Source organism: Octopus sinensis, linkage group LG6 (genome assembly GCF_006345805.1).
Source record: "Octopus sinensis linkage group LG6, ASM634580v1, whole genome shotgun sequence".
Classification (NCBI taxonomy): Eukaryota; Metazoa; Mollusca; class Cephalopoda; order Octopoda; family Octopodidae; genus Octopus; species Octopus sinensis.
The window spans coordinates 21,110,226-21,135,919 of record NC_043002.1 but is presented as its reverse complement, the minus strand read 5'-3'; the positions used below and the strand labels follow the sequence as shown (position 1 = coordinate 21,135,919).

The 25,694-nt window shown below is 35.5% G+C and overlaps 1 protein-coding gene across 2 annotated transcripts in view; it reads right to left on the bottom strand.

Annotated features, from left to right (window-relative positions):
• Nucleotides 1–25,694, bottom strand: part of LOC115212913 (rho guanine nucleotide exchange factor 10) — a 186,827-nt gene that overhangs the window by 87,519 nt on the left and 73,614 nt on the right. The window contains exon 1 of one of the 2 annotated variants that reach the window (XM_029781734.2): nucleotides 16,611–16,817. The exons of the other annotated variant lie outside the window; for it this stretch is intronic. Within the exon in view, the coding sequence (XP_029637594.1) occupies nucleotides 16,611–16,659 (49 nt within the window). The 5' untranslated portion in view covers nucleotides 16,660–16,817. Of the gene's footprint in view, nucleotides 1–16,610; nucleotides 16,818–25,694 lie in introns of those variants that run through there. 2 annotated transcript variants of the gene reach the window in all.

Here is a 25,694-nt window from a genome sequence, read left to right as displayed (position 1 = left end):
GTAATAATAATAATAATAATAATAATAATAATAATAATAATAATAAGAAGAAGAAGAAGAAGAAGAAGAAGAATAACAACAACAACAACAATAATAATAATAATCCATGGATGGAATTTATGAATATGTTAATGCGTTGCTATGCATGTTTCCGCAAATCACATGTTTCTGAAGATCATAGTCCGTATTGCTGGGATGATTACAGTGCAGTCCTCTGTATCCAGTCATTGGATGGATAATATTCAGGATCTACTCAATATCCATGGGTACTATGAACTGCACTGTAATCATCCCAGCAATACGGACTATGATCTTCAGAAACATGTGATTTGCGGAAACATGCATAGCAACGCATTAACATATTCATAAATTCCATCCATGGATTATTATTATTATTATTATTATTATTATTATTATTATTATTATTTTTATTATTATTATTATTTTATTGTTGTTGTTGTTATTGTTATTATTATTATTATTGGTGGGGGGGGACACAGACACACACAAATATATACATACATATATATATATATATATATATATATATATATATATATATATATATATATATACAATGGGCTTCTTTCAGTTTCCGGCTACCAAATCCACTCACAAGGCTTTGGTCAGCCTGAGGCTATAGCAGAAGATACTTGCCCAAGGTGCCACAAAAGTGTCATAAATTGCCATAAATTGTAAATGCTATTTTGTTTCAGTCACATCTTTTGTCTCTATTTTTGTCTGTTTCCTCTTTGGCTGACACAAGGGGGCAGGGTTGTCAATGGAAGGGTGTAAGAAAGAATAAGTGAGAGATAAGAGGTGACAATAAAGCAAAAATAACACTTTATTCACAAACAGACAGACAAATATAAAAGATTAACAATGCATTGTTTCAATCCTATAACAACAGGTGTATATAATTACAACATGTTAGTTGATTATGGTTGGGCAGTTTTAAATTAATTTGTTCTGACAGCTGCGTAAAACACTTATTGTCACAAGAGAGCAAAACAGTAGTAGTAGTGGTGGTGGTGGTGGTAGTAGTAGTAGAAGTAGTAGTAGTAGTAGTAGTAGTAGTAGTAGTAGTAGTAGTAGTAGTAGTAGTATTGGTGTTGGTGGTGGTGGTGGTGGTGTTCGGGGGGGGGGTTCCTTTCCACTCCAGGCACAAGCCAGAAGAAATGCTGCTTGACATTTTGTGAGACAAACTAATGAGTCTGGCAGCTCACTGCCTTATGTAATAATAACAACAATAACAACAACAACAATAATAATGATAATGATAATAGTAATAATAACAATAACAATAATAATAATAATCATAGTAATTCTTTCAAATTTTAGAAATTGCATACACATATAATATAGATACATATTTTTACTAATACACACAGATACGTTCATGCACACACATATGCATACATTTACATATGTATGCATACACACTCATATTTACATAGAAATAGATATAGAGAACCATAACACACACAATAATCAAAAGAAGAAATGATCTAAATATGACATATTTTCTGGTTAGCTTGATTAGGTTACCCCCATTCACTTAATCACTTCACAAATTGTACACGGGTGCAACCAAATGCACTAGTAAGCATTTTAAGGCATTACTCTTTTACTCCTTTACTTGTTTCAGTCATTTGACTGAGGCCATGCTGGAGCACTGCCTTTAGTCAAGCAAATTGACCCCAGGACTTATTCTTTGTAAGTCTAGTATTTATTCTATCCGTCTCTTTTGCCGAACCGCTAAGTTACGGGGATGTAAGCACACCAGCATCAGTTGCCAAGCGATGTTGGGGGGGGGGACAAACACAGACACACAAACATATACACACACATACATATATATATATACATATATACGACGGGCTTCTTTCAGTTTCCATCTACAAAATCCACTCACAAGGCTTTGGTCAGACCGAGGCTATAATAGAAGACACTTGCCCAAGGCACCATGCAGTGGGACTGAACCCAGAACCATGTTGTTGGTAAGCAAGCTACTTACCACACAGCCACTCCTGCGCCTATGCATCTGATAATAAAAAATGCGAACATCTTAAGGGTAGCCACCTATGTTTTAGCTTTATTTATTAACTGTTTGTTTGATTTTCAAAGAACAATGTTACCATTGTTTATTTTTGTCTTCTGTATTTTATTCACTATTTTCCAGAGGAGAGATTTCATCTTACCAGTTTTCTGTTATTTCATGTTATTTTCTGTGATTTTTACTTTTTTTTTCCCCCCTTCCTATTTTTGTTTATAACAATTTCTTCCTTATCACTTTATGAAGGTATGGTTCTACAAGCTGGTATTATAAGGAGATGGAAGTATTTGCTCATCTATTTGCAATACTGAGCCTAAAGATATTTCATGCATAACCTCCAGACTTTTAGCTGATGGGGATCTGGAAACTGGAGATTCTAATTCTTTTTGTTGGTTGATTTTCATTATTTTTCTTGTTTTTGCTTCACATTTTCAGTCCTTTTCAGTGTTTCACTGTGAGAAATATGGCAACAAGGTTTCCTACTCTATACCATTAATCACATAACATATGTCTCAGCACCTCCTTCTGGGTATATTTCTGTTATACCTCTGTGACATTCAGTGGGTAGAGGGAGACGAGAGGCCATCAGAATTGGCAAGTCCATTTTGATCCCTTTACCACAGGTCACCACTAGCCATGGGTCCATGTCATGTCCAATGTCTCTTATTGTAAGTATTGTGTTTCTTTGACCCGTGTTCTAAGCTACAAATATATAGTCACATGTATAGAACATAATATACATGTGAATAAATATACATATATATATATACACACACACACATATATATATGTATAATACATATACAAATATATATATGTATATATATATATTATTATATATATATATATATATATATATATATATATATATATATATCCTTTAAATTGGTTTTTGGGATTTTTTGAATATGCATATAAAAGTACCTATTCCATTATGCCAGCTACAGCCTAATGAGGCCAACTGGCAATAGCAGATTTTTAGGGTTGCACCAAGTTGTGTCAGGAGAAATGGGGAATATCGTTTATAAGGTGTATATATATGGGCAACACACACACACACACACACACTCACACATTGCATACATGTGTTTTGTATGCATACATGTTTGTGTGTGTGTGTGTGTGAGACTGAAGCTATTCATACATACATAACAACCCCTCTCTCTCTGTTTTTGCCTGTCAATCACTCACTAAAAAGACGAAATTTTAAAAATCTGTTATCTCTCTCTCTTCCTTCTCCCTCTCTTTACACCGTCACTAGAAGGGGACTTAACTCATGTTTGTATACAATGGTTGATTTCTCCACTGTGAAAATTGTTAAGTTATGGTTCAAAATCATTTTTACCACTATTTGCTGGTGCCTCGGGGGAAAATAATTTGATGATAATACAGCTATGATTGTGATGAATGTCCTCCTAAAATTTGAGCAACATGCTTGCTAATTTGTGGATGTGCATAAACTACATTCATGTACACACACATCCTGCCTTTTATATATACAGATATATATATACACACATATGTTTACACACCCATATATATATATCTGTATATGTGTATATGTGTGTGAATGTGCATGTATGTATGTTTGAATATATGTATGCATATGTATGTATGTATGTATATATATGTACGTATTTATGTGTATATATATATATATATATATATATATATATGTATGTATGTATGTGTGTGTGTGTGTGTGTGTGTGTGTGTGTGTATCACACACACACACACACACATATATATATATATATATATACACACATACATTGAAACCATTAAGAGTATATTCCTCTGTTAATCTTCTGGACTTGAAACATCTACTGAACATAGCCTCGAAAGGTTAAGAGGGCATCCCATTTACTGACTGATGACGCTTAAGTATGAACTTGTGCAATCACGTCCACCATCAATTACAGTTTATCAGGAATTTCCATTTATTTCAAGTACATGACAAGAGAGTATTTAAGTAGTTGCCAGACGGAAAATACATAGATACGAGTGTATACAACTGTGTGAGTCTGTGTGTATGTGTGTGTGTTGTGTGTGTGTGTGTGTATGTGTGTGTGTATATGGTGGTTGTCTACTTTTACAGAGTTTGACCACCTCCTGTACCTACACCTTAGCACCAACATGGCTTCTGATGTGGCTTTTTAAACCAGACAAAGTTCTGAAAAGACATCCACATAAATTGCACCTCTGATTTGGACCATATACATATATATATATATTATATATATATATATATATATATATATTATATATATATATATATATATTTATTTATTTATTTATATGTGTATATACAAAGAACCTGCACTGAAAGTCGACCCAGGCTGCATCTACAACTGCCCATAACCTGTGCAGTGAAAACACATGTAGGTCATAAAGACCATAAGAACATGTTGTATAAAATTGTAAGATAAGAGGAAATAATTTTGAGGATGAACAAATCTCCATGTTCTACATCATTATAATTATTACTAGAATATATATATGTATGTGTATATATATATATATATATATATATATATATATAATATATATATATATATATATATATTTATATACAATAAAACTTACTTGGAAATGGATGTGTGGCGTTCAATTGTATAATAATATGAATAATATATAATATATATGCATGCATACACATATATATGTACATACATTTATTTGTATATACATGCATATATGGGCACAGGACACCATGGAAGGTAAACAACATAAAATAAACATAAAATACGAAAACAACATGAAATAGGAAATACAACAAGGAACACAAACTTTTTTGCGAACAACGAAAGAAACAAACGGAAAACAAGCTCGTATTCCATGTTGTCGTATTTCGTATTACATGTTGTTTTTGTATTTTAAAAGTTTATTTAAAATTTTTTACGTTCTGTGGTGTCCTGTGCCCATATATGCATGTATATACAAATATATGTATGTACATATATATGTGTATGTATGCATATATACTTGTATATTATATATATTATAGAATATATTTTTCTTCTCTTTTTTTATTCTTTTCTTTCATTTATTTGTTTCAGTCATTTGACTGTGGCCATGCTGGAGCACCGCCTTTAGTCGAACAAATCAAGCCCAGTACTTATTCTTTGTAAGCCTAGTACTTATTCTATCGTCTCTTTTGCCGAACTGCTAAGTTATGGGGCCATGAACACACCACCATCGGTTGTCAAGCGATGGTGGGGGGGGGGGCAAACACAGACACACAAGCACACACACACACACACACACACACACACACATATATACGATGGGCTTCTTTCAGTTTCCATCTACCAAATCTACACACAAGGCTTTCGTCGGCCTGAGACTATAGTAGAAGACACTTGTGCCCAAGGTGCCACGCAATGGAATTGAACCTGGAACCATGGGGTTCATAAGCAAGCTACTCACCACACAGCCACTCCTGTGCCTATATATATTTGTAAAAAGGAAGTTTGAAAACGCCACTATATAAGATAAATTTTAATTTTCTTAGAAACTTTACATGTTTCGGTTCTTCAAAAAACGAACCTTATCAAAAATATTTTTAAAAATTAAGTGTAATAAAAAAGTTCATAATTGTTTCTTACTGGTCTCAACAGAATCTACATGGTGGTTTTTTGTGGGGAGTAAGCATAATAGCTGTCTTATGTGTTCAAATAAAATTAATGAATTGACCAGTGGCTGAAATGGCAGTAGCAACTATCTGACTGGGGAACGCAACAGGAAACCACTCCAGTATATATCCAATTTCTAGTCATGGGAGCCAGTTCCAGTAATCTACTTAACAGTGGCAGGAAGGGTATAGAACCTGCCAGGTCAAACAAAAAATGCTGGAGAAGGTTCACATATACAAGACCTGCCCAAGGGCAGACCACCACTAGGCTAGACTAGACTAGGTGGGTAAATTAAGAAAAAATGGATTTTCAACTATTTTAGAGAATTCACTTTCACAATCAGCATTTTGAGTACAAATCTCACCATTGTTATTACATGAGCAAGTTACTTTGCTTGACCTGCTAGAAGTAACAACTAATTCTCCCTCATATCATACTTACTGATTTATATGAGGAAAGACAATTAGAAATACATTTCTAGTTGTATTTTAACTGAAAATAAAAATATAAGATGGTTAATACTGAAATATATGATCATAGTATAGGACTTTGCTCATGAACTCATAACAGATGAATATAGCTTCAACATACACACACACACACACACAGACTTATATATATTTTTTGTGTGTGTGTTCATATATTCATATGAAAGTGTTTAGGTGTAGGAGTGGCTGTGTGGTAACTAGCTTGCTTACCAACCACATGGTTTCGGTTTCAGTCCCACTGTGTGGCACCTTGGGCAAGTGTCTTCTATTATAGCCTCAGACTGACTAAAGCCTTGTGAGTGGATTTGGTAGATGGAAACTGAAAGAAGCCCGTCGTATATATGTATATATATATATATGTATGTGTGTGTATTTTTTTATGTGTCTGTGTTTGTCCCCCCTAACATTGCTTGACAACCAATGCTTGTGTGTTTACGTCTCCGTAACTTAGCGGTTCAGCAAAAGTGACTGATAGAATAAGTACTAGGCTTACAAAGAATAAGACATGAGGTCGATTTACTTGACTAAAGGCAGTGCTCCAGCATGGCCACAGTCAAATGACTGAATCAAGTAAAAGAGTAAAAGTAAAAGAGTAAATACATACAAGCACACAAATAAGAATATATACATAAATACACACAAACACCACATGCATACACACACATATTCATATACATATACACACACACACACACACACACACACACATACATATACTCTTTACTCTTTTACTCTTTTACTTGTTTCAGTCATTTGACTGCGGCCATGCTGGAGCACCGCCTTTAGTCGAGCAACTCGACCCCGGGACTTATTCTTTTGTAAGCCCAGTACTTATTCTATCGGTCTCTTTTGCCGAACCGCTAAGTTACGGGGACCTTAAACACACCAGCATCGGTTGTCAAGCAATGCTAGGGGAACAAACACAGACACACAAACACACACACACATACATATATATATACACATACATATATACGACATGCTTCTTTCAGTTTCTGTCTACCAAATCCACTCACAAGGCATTGGTCGGCCCGGGGCTATAGCAGAAGACACTTGCCCAAGGTGCCACGCAGTGGGACTGAACCCGGAACCATGTGTTTGGTTAGCAAGCTACTTACCACACAGCCAAATACATATACATATATGAGAAATTAATTAAACAACAAGGGAATAAGAAATTACGTCATGAATTTACAGCTGTTTCTGCACACATTGAATTGAGTGCTCATGTATCAGTCTATCTATATATGGTATTACCATTTTGCCTATGAATTCTATACACTCATATACATAGAGATATGTTTTTAAATATCAACATATATATGCACATATATGTATGAACAAGCATGCATGCACACATGTGTGCATGAGAAACAGGAAGACGAAAATAGCAGTTCAAAGACAAGGAGGTGAAGACCACTTTAAAGATGGCTCACAGCATCCCTTGAAGTGTTTAAGTCATTGCTATCTGATACCCACCATGCTAGTCCCGCTGTTGTTGGAGATTGAAGATAATGGAAATAAATATGCCCACCACTTATGGGAAAAAATAACAAGAAAAGAGACGTACAGGAAAAGTTACATCTCATCTCTCCAGCCACACATTTAGATGTCTTTCCTGTGATCAGAGCCGAGCATCAGTGTCTGGTGTGTGTGTGTGTGTGTGTGTGTGTGTGGTGTGTGTGTGTGTGTGTGTGTGCATGTGTGCATGTGTGTATGCATGTATGTATGTATGTATGCACGCATGTATGTATTCATATATATATGTATATATGATGTATACATATATATATCTGAAATATATATATATATATATATATATGCATATGCATTTGATATATATATATATATATCTCTGTGTGTGTGTGTATATATATCTGTGTGTGTATATGCAAGTATATGCATATGTATATATGTGTATGTATGTACATGTATATATATATATATATATATATATTATATATATATATATATATATATATATTATGTATACATATTAATATATATGTATATATATATAATATATATAATATATATATGTACCAGTGGCATGTAAAAAGCACCATTCAAACGTGATCATTACCAGCGTCACCTTACTGGCACTTGTGCTGATGACATGTGAAAAACATTCAAGCGAGGTCATTGCCAGTGTCACTAGACTGGCTTCTGTGCAGATGGCACATAGAAAACACCACTTGAGCATGGCCATTGCCAGTATCGCCTAACTGGCCCACGTGCCGCTGGCACGTAAAAGCACCCACTACACTCTTGGAGTGGTTGGTGTTAGGAAGGGCATCCAACTGTAGAAACTCTGCCAGATCAGATTGGAGCCTGGTACACCCATCTGGTTCGCCAGACATCAGTCAAATCGTCCAACCCATGCTAGCATAGAAAATGGATGTTAAACGATGATGATGATACATATATATATATATATACTCTTTACTCTTTACTCTTTTACTTGTTTCAGTCATTTGACTGCGGCCATGCTGGAGCACTGCCTTTAGTCGAGCAAATTGACCCCGGGACTTATTCTTTGTAAGCCCAGTACTTATTCTACCGGTCTCTTTTGCCGAACCGCTAAGTGACGGGGACGTAAACACACCAGCATCGGTTGTCAAGCAATGCTAGGGGGACAAACACAGACACACAAACATATACACACACACATATATGTGTACATATATACGACAGGCTTCTTTCAGGTTCCGTCTATCAAATCTACTCACAAGGCATTGGTCGACCCGGGGCTATAGCAGAAGACGCAGTGGGATTGAACCCGGAACCATGTGGTTGGTTAACAAGCTACTTACCACACAGCCACTCCTGCGCCTATATATATATATATATACATATGTATATGTATATACACCGTGTATGTACACATACACACACACTCATATGCACTCTCACACACACACACATACACACACACACACAACACACACACACTCACATGAAGAAATGATCATAATAGTGTACAGTGAAATATATTAATAATGATAGAATAATTAACTTCAGATAATGGAGATATTTTTCCTTCCTTTGTATGTGTACACACACACACACAACACACACACACACACACACACACACACACACACTACACACACACACGCACACACACTCACACATATACAGACACACACACACAGATATATATGTCAGAATTTTCCCAAGGAAACGAGATAAAATACCGCTTAAATCTTTTTATCTTGTGTTTTTACTTTTTTTTTTGTCCATATGTGTGTTGGTCATTGTCAAGCATAAGAAACACTGTTTAGTGCTAGAGAACAACACACACACACAAAAATGATAAAAGGACTCAGTATTTCCTGAGGACAATCCATACTTCATATCTGTATACAGTATTAAAGAAAACACACCTTCATTGTTCTGACTATTTATTAGACACACGGCCAAACACAGAGGGGACAATACAATGTAGAACTTTTACTTTTCGAAAGAGAGAAAGAAAACAAAAAAAAAAACATGATGGAAAGGGATCGAAAGTGTTTGGGACATGTAAACAGCAAAATAAGGGGGAGTAAAAATGCAAAACAGATTAGGTTTATCCGTGGAAAGAAAAGCCTACGAAAAAGACCATGGTAACCTCAGGCTCGTAAAGAAACACATGAGAGCAAATCTCTCTATCTCTCTCTCTCTCTCTCTTTCTCTTTTAGATTTACAGGATTATGCTCAAAGGGGTTTCATCATTCGCTCGTACCATCTTTGCTACATTCACCCACCTTTTATTGAAATCTATCATTATGTATTCATATGCAATCACGTACATAAGTTTGTATGTGTGTGTGTGTGTGTGCATGGCCTAGTTGTTAGGGTGTTGGACACATGATTGCGAGATTGTGTTGGACTCATGACTGCTCTGCAATCACTTTGACATCTGATGCATGGCACACAGTGCAGACAACATCGATTTGATGGAGAGAATGAGCTTATGAGCAGCACAAACATTTGATCAATATAGACAGCTCATTTGTGCAGGTTGTTTGGCGAACTTCATAATTGTTGAAGGAGAGTCCACCATATATTATCATCATCATCATTGTTTTACATCCGCTTTCCATGCTGGCATGGGCTGGATGGTTTAACTGAGGACTGGTGAGCCAGAAGCTGCACCAGGCTCAATCTGACCAGGCAGAGAGGAGAGGGAGGGAGAGAGAGGGAGTGAGAGAGGTATACATACATACATACATACATACATACATACATACATACATACATACATACATACATACATACATGTGTGTATGTATAAGTGTTAGTTGATGTCAAAATTATAGACAATTGCATGTAATAAAGCACAAAGAAATAATAAATAAAAATGAGTAAGTTCAAAAGAACTTACTCCTTTATAAAACCAAGTAAAGCTAACAACCTTATATTTATATATGTATGTATGTATATATATATGTGTGTATGTATATATATGTATGTATGTATATATGTATGTAGATATGTGTGTGTATGTGTGTGTGTGCATTAGGCTGGTGCATAATTATTGCAGCTTTTTTTCAATAAACTTCATTCAACAAAAACAATAACATTTAACAAAAACATTTTTAAATGATTATTCCGATCAGCTGCCAAGTAAATGGAAAGCAGTAATTGAAGTAGATGGTGAATATGCTTGGGAACAATCATTTTAAAATGTTTTTATTGTTTTTGTTGAATAAAATTTATTGAAACAAAGGCTGCAATAATAATGCACCAACCTGATATATATAGTATTACCAGTTCCAGTAATACCAGTTCCAGTAATAAACCCAATTGTAGCCTCTTAAACCCAGCAAGAACTGAAATAACTTTAGTAGCTTATAAAATATGAAGGAATATTTTTATCAGAATTAGAGAGACTATTAAACTACAACAATGGGCAAATAGCAACACAGTCATAGATTGTTTAGGAATTTAAAGGATAAGCATAGAACTAGATTTGTAGATTTTTAGCCTTTGATACTGAGATCATTGTTGAATATGCTGATTGAGTTCACAAAAAGATATACCAATATTGACTACATAACTCTGGACTTCTATTTAGCAAAGGCTCTACATGGGTTAGAAAATCTGATAAGGATGAACTGTTTGAAATATAAATGCTATCAATGCTATCAATGAGACTGCAGACATCAATGATCTCGTAGCTCTCCATATATTGGATACCTTGAGATCTAAGCATGATGGTGGTTTGGGCATATCTCATAACTGTGATGGACATACACTCAATAAATTTAAGTAAAAATTCATATACACCTTTAGTCAATTATGCCTCAGAATTACTGTATCTATTAATTTGTCCAAATTTGATTTCTTAGATGTTTCCCTAGACTCAAATGATACTCTTATAAACTCTGCCATAAATCGAATGAGAAGCTCACTTCTTCAAAGAAAATATTTAAAAACGCAGTCCCCTACTATAATGATGCTCTAGCTAAGAGCAACTGCAAAGACAAGATATCATATAACTCTTCAGTTAAAAATATGAAGCCCCAAAATAGGTAAACAATATAGTTCATCCAGTCCCTGTCTCCTTAAATTTTAAAACTAATATAGGCAAGAAATTCCTGGGATTATTATATAAGCATTTTCCAGCAAACCACAAATACAGGAAAATTTTTAATAAGACATAAATTTTATTTTTTACTTGTTTCAAACACAGACACAAAGACACACACACATAGATATAGATATATACATACATATATATGATAGGCTTCTTTTAGTTTCTGTGTACTAAATCTACTCACAAGACTTTGGTTGGCTAAAAGGCTAGTGTAGAAGACACTTGTCCAAGGTACCACACAGTGGGATTAAACCCCAAACCATGTGGTTAGGAAGCAAGTTTTTACCACATTACCATGCCGGCACCTTGATAATAATTTCATTTGGTTGTTGCCCCTATATGAAGGACATATCACTTGTAAGTCACACCAAGAGCCCACTCCCTGGTGTCACTGTCAAGACAACAAAACTTGCCCATTTATCAGGCTTGTTGTTTACAAAGCTGAAGTTAACAGCAGTGTTCCAAGAAAACGTAATTGAGAAGAAAAATTATGTCAATGCAAACCACCAGCTTTCTTTCCACGACAGTGATAAAAATACAGCCACTAAGTTAGGTAGCTGAGTATGAAGAGCTGATGATCAAACAGCACACCACATACAACCAAGTGAAGAATTGTGGAGAAATCTATGCCATATTTTAATGGGTCAAAGGGTCAAATAGATGCAAGTTATGCGTAGCTGAAAATTACAAATTCTTTTGAGGGGCAAGAATTCCACCACACTATTTAATTCCAGATCTGAAATTTTTAGGAAATGCAGAGACATTTTGTTGAACTAGAGGACACCACCCACTCCAAATTGAATAACTATCTCACAAACTTTGGCCTCCACTCTGTTTTATTATTCTACAATGGGTAGATTAATTATTATTTCTACAGACAAAGGGGTCAAAGATCTTCATTTTTTTATTTTTCTTTCTTCTTGTTCCACTTTTTGCATTAACCTTTTTCACAATTTGCTTCTCATTTTTCTTTTTTTTCGAGTTTTCTCATAAAACAACATCCTGGTTCTTAAATACATCTAACAATATGCACAGAGCCTGAACCATTGCTTAAAGATAAATGGCATGGTATATAAATCTGTTGAATTACATAAATTGTGTGTGTGTGTACATGTGTGTGTGTTAGCCATTCTTCATCCATTAATATTCTCTACATCCATGTTTCAGTGGCCACCCCATCCCTATCTCAGACCAGCATGGAAATAAATAGTGGTCATTCTCACTCTCTCTTCTAAAAATATGAGTAGCAATGTAACTCCTCTACAAGAACCTGTCCTACTCCAATCACTGTCCTCATACATTAAATCTATCTAATATAAGGATGCACTCCCCCACATATTCCTCATATTTTATAGATCTGCAAGCTGCATGGCGATCTCAGTAGTGCTGGTGCTATGGAAAAAAAAAAGCATCCAATACACACTGTAAAGTGGTTGGTGTTAGGAAGGTTATCCAGCGATAGAAATCATGTCAAAACAAACACTAGAGAATGAGGCAATCCTTGGACTCATCAGATCCTTGTGAAACCATCGAAACTATGCCAGTAGGGAACATGAATGTTAAGTGATGATATGACAGTGATGATGTTGATGATATATATATATCTATACATGGCTGAAGTTGTCTGTGTGTGTATGTGTGGCAGGTTTAGTAGCCTTCAACTAACACTATCTTCTTTGAGACCCTGCAGTGCAAGTTGACCAAAATTGAGAGTATGATAAAAGAAGGCTTGCTCTTCATTCTGTAGAAGAAAGAATTAAAATCGGACCATGTTAAGACTAAAAATTATTTACATAAAAAAGGTGCTTTTTTTCTATGAAAATCCCTATTTTTTACGATTTTTTGACTGCTGTGTCACCATTTTTCGGTGTATTTCAACCAGAAAAATGTTCACTAAAAGAGAATAACAAGCTACATAACGCAAAATTTTTACTTTTCAAAAAAGATTGAAACTATGTCAAAACTTTGTTAATGCGACATCAAAGTCTGCCGTTTTAAGCGCAACTAAAAAACAAACCCGAGCAACACCAGGCTATACTGCTAGTATATATATATAGCTGTAAGACCTTATTTATATGTGAGGTATACTTGCCATCTCAATATGGCTAACCACTAAGGGTGGGTGTTACTGTAGCTTGTAGCCCCAGGAGAACATCATCTCCGGCTAGCTTTAGTGGTTAGTCATATTGAGATGGCAAGTATACCTCACATTGTCGTGCAGTTACTGTTTATACCTCGTTCAGAGATTTATTATTGTTTCTATTTATAAATGTTCTAAAATCTTCTCAGCCTTGATTTTTTAATCTCATTCTGTAAAAAAATTTTATATATATATATATATACACACAAACACATACACACACACACACACACACACACACGAAAGTAAATATTTACCAGGACTTCATCTCCCTTCTGTCAACATTGGATTTTAGCTATCTGGTCCAGTTTGCACACTTATTGCCTGCATCTATCATATGCCTCATTTCTTAATGTACTCTTAGATGTGTGTGTGTGTGTGTGCATACATGTATGTGACTCTATGTGTGTGTGTGTGCATGCATACATGTGTTTGTAGAAACGTATATATATATAGATATATAAAGATACATATATATGTATGTGTGAGTGTGTGAGTATGAGTTGAGTGTGTGTATGTATGTTTTTGTCTACATGGCTTGATATTGCATACTAATTTTAAACAAATATCACTGCAATCTTCCATGAAGAAATGTTTGAAGGATTAGAATAATATCCATTTTGCTTTGAAACAGATGAAGATTAGTAACAGAAAGAGCATTCAGCCATTGATGATATATTACAATAAATTTTGCAAGCATGTTGTTGGTAGTGTTGGTGGTTGAAGTCAATTGGACAGGCTACTTTTGTTTTTGGGTGGCAAACTTAGTTTGTTAACCATCTGGCCCTCAGAGGCATTTCACAGAGTCCACTCTATTGCTAATATTATAATAATAAGGAAATTATTGTATACAGTGCTCAGGTGCACCACAACTCGTCAAAAGTGCATGTAAAGCATATGCATTAATATACAAATGTCTGGAAAGCGAACAGTGTATGAGTCAGATACATGCTTGTGTGTGTATGGAGGAGAGAAAATCAGGTGTAGTGTTGGCGAATCTGAGGAAGCATGAAAGTTTTGAAGGATGTAGTGCTCCGATAACTAACAACTGATGCCGGCAGTCTGTTCCATGCTTCAGCAACTCTCAGCGTGAAAAAATGTTTCCGAAAGTCATGGGAGCTGTGCTGTTTTCTGACTTTGTAAACATGTCCACGGGTGTTAGATGGGTGGAGTTTGAAAAGGCCAAATCTCCACTTAAAGAATAATAAAGCCCTTCCTCCACAAATCAAGGAGGCCTTGAAAGAACAAACCATGCATATTGCTCTTCCTCCTTCAATCAACAGAGACACTGTTGGTAAAGGCAGACCTGGGTAAGATTGTTTGAGGAAAGCTAACAGTTGCCTATTCAAGTGAGTCTCTCACTTGCCAAAGGGCCAATACAGCTTGACATCATTAAAAAAACTGCAAACACTAGGCAAGTCAATGGGAACATGTATAATGCAACAAACAACAAAAGTTAAATGGAAATATATACATTAGATATGATAACACTAAATTACCCACAGCTATTCTTCAAAATAGAATTTTAGAATAATTTGATAATTAAACAATTCTATTTCCCTACACCTGAACATTCTACAGATATGTCTATCCTTAATGTAATTCTCAACCAAAATCAATATGACAGTGTCAAAAACTCAACCTTTGGATTAAGAATACAGGTATAATCCATCTGAAGGGCTTCCACAGTTTCTGTCCCATTTCTGTCCAGATTCTCGGCACCCAATTTCCCTTGTAAGGTTTAGGGCAATTTGAAACTATGATAACAGACACTCAAACATGGGGTCATGCAGTGGGATTAAATCTGAGAGTTTTATGGCTACAAAGTAAACAAGCATATCGGAAACATTTTTTCACGCTCAGAGTTGCTGAAGCATGGAACAAACTGCCTGCGTCAGTTGTTGACTGCCATGGCACTGCATCCTTTAAGGCCCTCATGCTTTCCGAAATCCGACGAAACTACACCTGATTATACATACACTTTAGATGAGTTGTCGTGCACCTGAGCACTGTACACAATGTTTTTTATTATTATTATTATATTGGGTTTTCAGTTACCATTTATCTTAACCCACTTCAATGTTATTTAGCTCGTTAGCCTTCAGATTACTCTGTCAGAGGTAATGCTTATTAATGCTTATTGTTTTGAATTAATAATGCATTACCTCATGGCTTTGAGATTTCAATGATATGATTGTTTATTTTTAGAATTACATTGTAAGAGTAGGCGTGATTGGCTGGAGCTGGACCTGGCCAGTTTGAACATAAAACAGGAAAAATATTTGGGCCAGATATAGCTGATTTAAATTATCACAAAAAAATATTTTTATTGTAGTGTTTATGAGTTTTTTAGTTTTTTATTTATTATTTTCAAAATTTGAACAAATATTACCTTTTTCCAGACATATTAAATGTGAGTACCGAGAAAAAAAGTGAGCAAATTTATCTCACAACCTACTAAACTAATCTTGTACATATACGTTTTTTTGTTTTTGTCATAGTATTTTTTAAACACAATATTTCCCTAAAGAGATCAGAACAAAAAAATAAACAAAACATGTGCAGAGTTGTCTCCCCTCCTTACCAAAAAACTCCCTGAAAATTATATGAGACTTTGAATACTATCGTGTTTTTTTGTCACATTATAATGTATTTTAAATTACCTTTTCACATATTTATACATTAAACATATTAAAGCCGAACTCACCTGCCATAGCCTGGTAGATATTCTGTCCAAGAGATGATTTATTTCTCATAAATGTAATACAACAGAAGACACCATAGAAGTAAGCGCTGGTGTTATTATGGACTCACAAATGGGTGGTGAGAAGCAAATACGTATATATATATATACACACTAAAACAAGTCAGCACGGAACTGATTTCAAAAGAACTTAGGTTTGGGTTTGTTTATCACATGATGTATAAATCCTCCAGCTGACATTTAAAACCTATCAGAAAAAGTGACAATTTTAGCAACAGCATAATTCTTGCCAAATGTCTGCCGATTGCTTCCTGGTCACCCTCACCCCTCCCCCCGACACCTTCACATTCCCCCATTCCCCCTCTACCAGAGAAAGAATAAATAAATAAATAAATGAATAGATAAGAAAGAGAGGCAAGTGTGGGAGTGGCAAACTAACAAGGGCGACGTGTGGTTATGTAATGATTTGTTATCCATGCGCCTAGGACATTTTACAAGCACGTACATATGCACACACACACACATATATACATGTATGTATATGTATGTATATATATATATATATATATATATATATATATATATATATATATATATATATGTATATGTATATATATATATGTGTATGTATATATGTATGTATATATATTTATATACATACATATATATATATATATACATATATATATTAATAAAATTTATTATATATTCTTCTATACACAATCACCCCCCCCCCCCTGTATATATATCTATACATTTATATATATATATATATATATATATATATATATATATTATATATATATATATATATATATAATATATACATATATATACTTACATACATACATAAATACATACATACATACATATATATATATATATATATATATATATATATATATACACAGACATCTATATATAGATATACATACACAGATACACACATATATATATTATACATGCATACACAAATACGTATTTACATTGTGTGTACGCGCGCGTGTGTGTGTGTGTGTGTGTATCAAAATTCATATACATTATGTTTTACTTGATCATTTGTTCCTGGGCTTTGTATAACAAAATCTCTTTCTTTCTCTCTCCTGCTCCCCTCCTCTCTCACACACACTTTCTCTCTCCCTCTAAATACACACACACACATATATAATGTGTGTATGTGTGAGTGCATGTATACATAGAGAGAGAGAGAGAGAGAGAGAGATATTAACAAACATACATACAGACACCTAAACACAAACACGCATACAGTTATATATATAATATATATATATATATATATATATATATATATATATATGTACACACACACTCAATCATACACAATTATATTCATTTTTACTTTGACATTACTTTATAAATAACATATGTTCTTTGTTATCAAAGTCTTTTATTGTCCATTTTACAAGCCATTCACCAATACTCTCCTTCACTGTATTTTACTGATATAACAACAGCTATTTTTGTTTATCAAAGTGTTTTGCTCTACATTTTACAAGTCAGTCATTGATAGTCTGTTTTAGTGTTAAAAGGTGGTGAGCTGACAGAATCGTTAGCATGTCAGGCAAAGTGCTTAGTATGTATTTTGTCTGTCTCTATGTTCTGAGTTCAAATTCTGCTGAGGTTGACTTTACCTTTTATCCTTTCAGGGTTGATAAAATAAATGCCAGTCATATACTTGGGTTGAGGTAATCAACTAGCTCCCCTCCCGCTAAATTTCAAGCATTGCCATTGTCATCATCATCATCATCGTTTTGGTCCTCATCATTACCAGCATTATCATTGTTGTTGTTGGTCACCTCAAGTGCCTGAGGATAACTCTCAGAAGCACTAGAGCTGTGGAAGGGAGACGAATCATCTCATCCATTGTAGCCCCAAGTTAGCGGATATAGCGTTCCACCAATCAGGGCTGGACATCTCAGCCAGGGATGTTCTGCAGATTCCACCTCCTCGTTACAGAGTCTGCATTGATCTGAGTCGCTGCATCCTGCCATCTTTTGACACCGCCTGAGTGCCGGATGATGACCACTATGGAAGCGTATCATGTCTGTGAAGTCTGCCTTCAAGAGGGCTGCTTTGGTTCTTTCATCCGGCTTCTTCCTTCAGACTTCCTTCAGACGGGGGAGTTGAATTGGCGTTGGCTGGAATGTTCAAAGAATAACCACCGCCTGACGAATGGCTGTATCGATGGCAGCATCCAGTTGTGGCAGTGCCAAGCCACGTTTCACTTGCATATCTGCGAGTTCACTGCCATGGAGACTGCAATGGCCCAGCACCCAGATCACCATCAAAATCTTGCCAGCTGCTACTAGGGCTGCTGTTTGTTGCAATTCTCTAATTGTCGGGTCTGGGGGGAGCACATTGTCTACCTCTTCAACCATGTTGTTGTTGTTGTCACCGTAATCATCTTCATCATCATCATCATAATTGTCATTGTTATCCTCATTTAACATTCACTTTTCTATGCTTGCTTGTGTCAGACAGAATTCATTGAAATGGATTTTCTTCAACCAGATGCCCTCCATGTCACCAATCTTCACTTGTTTCTGAGCAAATATTTCCCCATGACCAAATATACTTTCCACTGAAGACTGAAAACAAACTCCATCACTTCTATGGCAGTGAGACTTGTGTATAACCATCACATCGCATCACCTCAATCGTCACAGCAACCATCACATCACATCCATCATCACATTACACCACATCAGTCACATCAAGACAAGGGAACACACATACACACACAAATACAAACAAGCACATACACACACACTTACATACACATACACGTGTGTGCACACACATACACATACATATATGATAGGCTTTTTTCAGTTTCTATCAACCAAATCTACTCACAAGACCTTTGTCTGTGTACCTCTGATAAAAAAATATATATTAATTACAAAATATAAATGAATCCACTTATTTGTTTTGATGATAGATATTCCTGTGAGTCAATCAACAGAACTGTGTACTAATTACGTGACAATATGGGTGAATGCTCCACAGACAATTGAGAGAATATAAATATTTTGAATGAATGAATGAACATGTGACAGTTTAATAGTGGGGGTAGGCTTGTTCAGGGACACTTTCAGCTTAAAAGACATAGTTAAGTGGGGAGTAACGTTCTTAATGTCACTACATTAAGTATTGTGATCCCCCACTTAACAATATGTTTTTCAAGCAGAATGTGCCCCAGGGTAATTCCTTATCTTATCTCCAAAGTTACAAATAAATATGAATGAGTAGCCATGACTAGGTGTTTAATAAATATATATGTAGTGTCATTGCAAAATTAGATTCCACAGATAAACCAGAGATCTTTCAGTAGATAACTTTCAACAAGGGCCAAATCATAGAATTACGTATATTTCTCAACCAACACAATGGAATGCCTGGATTTGATTTACTCCCAATAGCTTCCAAGAGGTTGTCTGATTTGATATTTTATCTCCTTAGTCATTTTACTACTACTTCATATGTTATATTAGATATTACTGAAGAATAAGTGATATAATAAATGGAATTTTGGAACTAAGCACTTGTTACTTGAATCTCGAATGAAATAGTAACCTTGTTTATATCCAGCTGTTGGATAACTTCACTCACAGCTACTTTTTGCTATCAAATGTTGAATCTGTGACAAATGTTTAAAGATCACAATTGCAGCGTGGAAGGTGTTTATAAGCCATTTAAGAAACACACAAAACCGTTAGATTCACTTCAACATTTAAATTTAATTTGTCAAAAGATTTTTGTCTCTTTGAGACCACAACCTGTTCACTGACAAAACTTTGTGGTCTCAAAGCGACAAAAATATTTTGACAAATTAAATTTAAATGTTGAAGTGAATCTAATGGTTTTGTGTGTTTCTTAAATGGCTTATAAACACCTTTCACGCTGCAATTGTTTTCGTTCCAGCACACGATCTCAGATCAAGTCACTTGCTATGCAAGTACATCTTCGTAATGTTTAAAGATCGAAATTGATTAAGTCGAATTAACTGTATTGTGAGGATGTTGATAGGTCGCCCTTTCAACAATGTTCTAAACATAGTAGTCCACGGGGCTTAAATCTGGCAAGTTTGGATGCTATAGATTTGATGTTACATGATCACAAACATTGTCTAGCATCCAATCTTGGGCTATGTAGGCTTTGTGAGAAGGTACTGAGTTTTGTTAAAACGCATCCTTCCTCTGCATAAGTCCAGGGCTTAAAAACTGTCTCCAACACCTCAATGTATCCAGCAGCAATATTTCTAAGGTCCTGTGGAAAGATGTGAGTTGGTATGACATGACCATTGTTACTCATCACTCCTAAGACCATTACAATTGCCAGAAACTTACAAGGGGAGGCTGAAAAGTCCCTGGATTTGAGTAAAAGAAAATAAAGGAGAATCAATTAATTGTGATTTTATTCAACATATTCCCCTCTCAGAGTCAAACACTTATTGCAGTGGTCCTTTAGTTTTTCTAAGCTTTATAAAAGAACTTAGCTTTTCACAATATCCTTAAAGCAAAGAAATTTTCAGAACTCTTTCATTGGGAGCATCAGAAGGATCAGAATCATCTGTCATTTTCCTCATTAGGCTTTTGGTCTTAGTTGAGATTTTTCTTATAAAGATGAACCAAAGCATGTCCTGTTCATGAAATTTTAGGTGCAGGAGTGGCTGCGTGGTAAGTAGCTTGCTTACCAACCACATAGTTCCAGGTTCATTCCCACTGCGTGGCACCTTGGGCAAGTGTCTTCTACCATAACCTTAGGCTGACCAAAGCCTTGGGAGTGGATTTGGTAGACAGAAACTGAAAGAAGCCCGTCGTATATATGTACATATATATGTATGTGTGTGTATATGTTTGTGTGTCTGTGACTGTCCCCACCAACATCACTTGACAACCGATGGTGGTGTATTTACGCCCCCGTAACTTAGCAGTTTGGTAAAAGAGACCAATAGAATAAGTACTAGGCTTCCAAAGAATAAGTCCTGGGGTCGATTTGCTCGACTAAAGGCAGTGCTCCAGCATGGCCGCAGCCAACTGACTGAAACAAGTAAAAGAGTAAGTAACCACCTGACATAGATCAGATGAGTTTATGTTTTTGCAGACATAAATTGACCCCTCCTCAGCTTATATGACTTTTATTCTTTATGCTGATGACAACTTGGGAAGATTTCTCTTGTCACTTTTTTAAATTGCCTTTTTTTCTTTAACATCTATTCTTCCATGTTAGCATAGGTTTGAGGAATTGTTTTACAGCCAGGTACTCTTCCTGTCACTAACCCTTACCAGTTTTCCAAGTAATACTTTTTTTTTTCACTAGTCTTTCAAAGCATAGAGCTACAAGAAAATTTGATTACAGGAAATGGCAACATAACATCACCATGTTTTATGCAAATCTTTTCATCGATGCAAAATGTAAATATTTGCATGCATGTACACACACAAGTATACACACACATATATATACATATATATAATCAAAATAAGCAACAAGTATATCCAAGGTAGAGTAGTACAATTGTTTCATGCTACTTCATTTTATTAAACACTTAATAAAATGAAGTAGCATGAAACAATTGTACTACTCCACCTCGGATATACTTGTTGCTTATTTTGATTATAATCACCCCATTTGATTTATATCGATAATACCAAACAAAATTTTGGTGCCTTTGAATTAAGTACCATATTCATCTGAATCTAAATTTTGCTGATCTTATATATATATATAAATATCATTATCATCATCATTTCCTCTCACTGTTAGGAGGCACATGCACTTACACACACACATATACACACACAACGATAACTTCTGTCTACCAAATTCAATCACAAGGCTTCAGTTAGCCTGAGGCTACAGCAGATGCTTGCCCAAGGTACCATGCAGTAGGACTGAACCTGAAATTATGTGGCTAGGAAGCAAGCTTCCTAACCATAAAGCCATGCCTACAAACACACACATGCACACACACACCACACACACACACACACACACAAAGGGACGATTAAAAAGCACAGTGACAAAAAACAAGACAGGATATTTCAACACTTAGAAAAATCGAAAGATTTAATTGCTGTGGTGTTTTGGGACATGTGTAGAACGGGCTTCCATACAGTTTCCAGCCACCAATTTCATTCACATGTGTATTGGTCAACCTGCGGCTACAGTAAAAAACTCTGTCATGCAGTGAGATAGAACACAAGATACAGTGATATCTGTACAGTTCTATATTTAAGATATGAGAAATTATGTACATTATTTATATTATTTATATTTGACATCAGGTGTCTTGGGAAAATTTCGAACCTATGGGCATTTGGCATAGTGGTTAAGAGTACGGGCTACTAACCCCAAGATTCCGAGTTCGATTCCAGGCAGTGACCTGAATAATAATAATTATAATAATAATTACAACATCGAAAAATACCTTAGGAATGAGAACCCAGGTTTGAAATTTCCTCAAGACACCTGAAGAAGGCTGGAGGGTATATCAGCCGAAACGTTGTGTTAACAACAAAGATGAGGACAAATATCCGTCAAACGTAAATAATGTAAATAAAGCCATATCTGTGTCTAATTAATGAATGTTATTTCATTAAACCAAAATATTCTCATAATCATTTTAAAATCTGCAGGTAGCAGTAAAAATAAGCCGTGCTGAGGAGATTTAATAAAACTGAAATATGTCACATGCTATCATCAAACTTTCCTTAGATCATTATCACTCTCTATTACATATTCCCATTTAATTTTTAATGCTGTCCAGGTCGTCTTTGCCTTTCATCCTTTCAGGGTTGATAAAATAAGTACCAGTTCAACATTGAGGTCGATTTAATCAGCTTACTCTCTCCCCAGAAATTGCTGACTATGTACCAAAATTTGAAACCAATTTTTGAATCAGTTTTAATTTCATAGTTGCCTCCCTTAGCATCAACAAGAATTATCATTAACACTAGTGATTTTTCTTGCCTTACAGCTAAAATTTTAATTGCTTATTTTTCTTTTATAACTCTACATTAAACATGCTAGCTCTGCTTTCTGAAATAGTAATGACTTCTATCTAGCTGTTTAGTGATAAATAAAACCTACCATGGCCTATTTTACAGCTGGGTAGTTTCAAAAAATGACTGGTATCCAGCTATGAAAACAGTTTATCAGAAGGAAACAGGAAGGCAGGCTTGAAAAATCAATGAGAAAAATACACAAATCTCAGTAATTTACAGATTAATTCATGAACAAGTGAAGCTAGATATGATGTTCATCCACCCAGTCTGTTCTGTTACATAAATGAATTTTTTTTTAATAAATATTCATAAATTTATAGGAGCAGGCATAGTTGTATGGTAAGAAGCTTGCTTCCCAACCACATGGTTCTGGGTTCAGTCCCACTGCATGGCACCTTGGGCAAATGTCTTCTACTATAGCCTCAGACCAACAAAAGCCTTGTGAGTGGATTTGGTAGATGGAAACTGAAAGAAGCCCATCGTATATACATATATATATTTGTGTGTGTGTGTCTGTGTTTGACCCCTCACAACAGATACTTGACGACAGATACTGGTGTGGTTATGTCCCCGTAACTTAACATTTCAGCAAAAGAAATTGATAGAATAAGTTCTAGGCTTACAAAGAATAAGCCCTGGGGGTTGATCTGTTTGACTAAGGGCGATGCTCCAGCATGGCCACAGTCAAATGACTGAAACAAATAAAAGAATAAATAGTTAAGGAATGGATTTTTTCTATACATCTTGTCAGTATATGGTTGATAAATCTTTTGTTCCACTAACTATTGTAACCATTTATATCTGACATATTCTGTGCTTCTATATACCTATGTGTGTCTCGGGCCTCTGAAAGAAACTTAGCAAGACAGAACTAAATCACTTTCAGGTCTTTTCAAAATTTGTAGTTCTGAATACATTTTTTGCTTTAGTCAGAAGTGACCCGACAGATAATCACAGGCCCAACCTTGGTGCTCCATGCCCCAAATTTATGCTTAAGCTGAGTCCTTTTCTTGTCAGCCTGGTGTATGTGTGGATATATTTTTCCCTATAGATCATCATCATCATCATCACCATTTAGCTTCCGCTTTCCATGCTAGCATGGGTTGGACGGTTCAACTGGGGTCTGTGAAGCCAGAAGGCTGCATCAGGCCCAGTCTGATCTGGCAGTGTATCTATGGCTGGATGCCCTTCCCAACGCCAACCACTCCGTGAGTGTAGTGAGTGCTTTTTACGTGCCACCCGCACAGGTGCCAGATGGAGCTGGCAAACGGCCATGAACGGATGGTGCTTTTACGCGCCATCGGCACAGGGGCCAGGTGAGGCTGGCAATGGACACGAACGGATGGTGCTTTTACGTGCCACCGGCACGGGGGCCAGGCGAGGCTGGCAACGGACATGAGCGGATAGTGCTTTTTATACTTTGTATTACTAACTGATAAAGCTGCTAATTACCACAACCACTAATGTATGATGCTATGTAACTATTGAGCATGAATATATTTAGTTACACATTTGTGGTCAATATTTAAATGTATCTTGTATTACTAATTATTTTATAGTCACCGATATCACTAATATTACACTAGCTGACCACATGCTGTCAATAATGACGGCTAATTGTAGTAATTTATATATACGGTACAAAATAAAGTAAATAATAATCAACCATACAAACACACACACACACACACACACACACTCTCAAAACTCACACATGTGCACACGCACACACACACATTAGGGAGAATTATTTCTCTTAAAAGAAGGCAGCAAGCTTGTGGAATCATTAGTATGCCAGACAAAATGTTTAGCAGCATTTGTTCAGGCCTCTCATTCTGAGTTCAAATCCTACCAAAGTCAGTCTTGCCTTTTATCATAACTGGGTTAAAGAAATAACAGAAATAACAGCCTATAATCAACTACATAATAATGAAAAATATGATATAAAATTTTAAAAGCCATTTTGAAATAATTCTTGAAATGGTTTTGCATAACACAGGCTGGCCTGAAGTTAAACAACATGGCATGGTTGACCTGGGGCTAATCAACCATAACA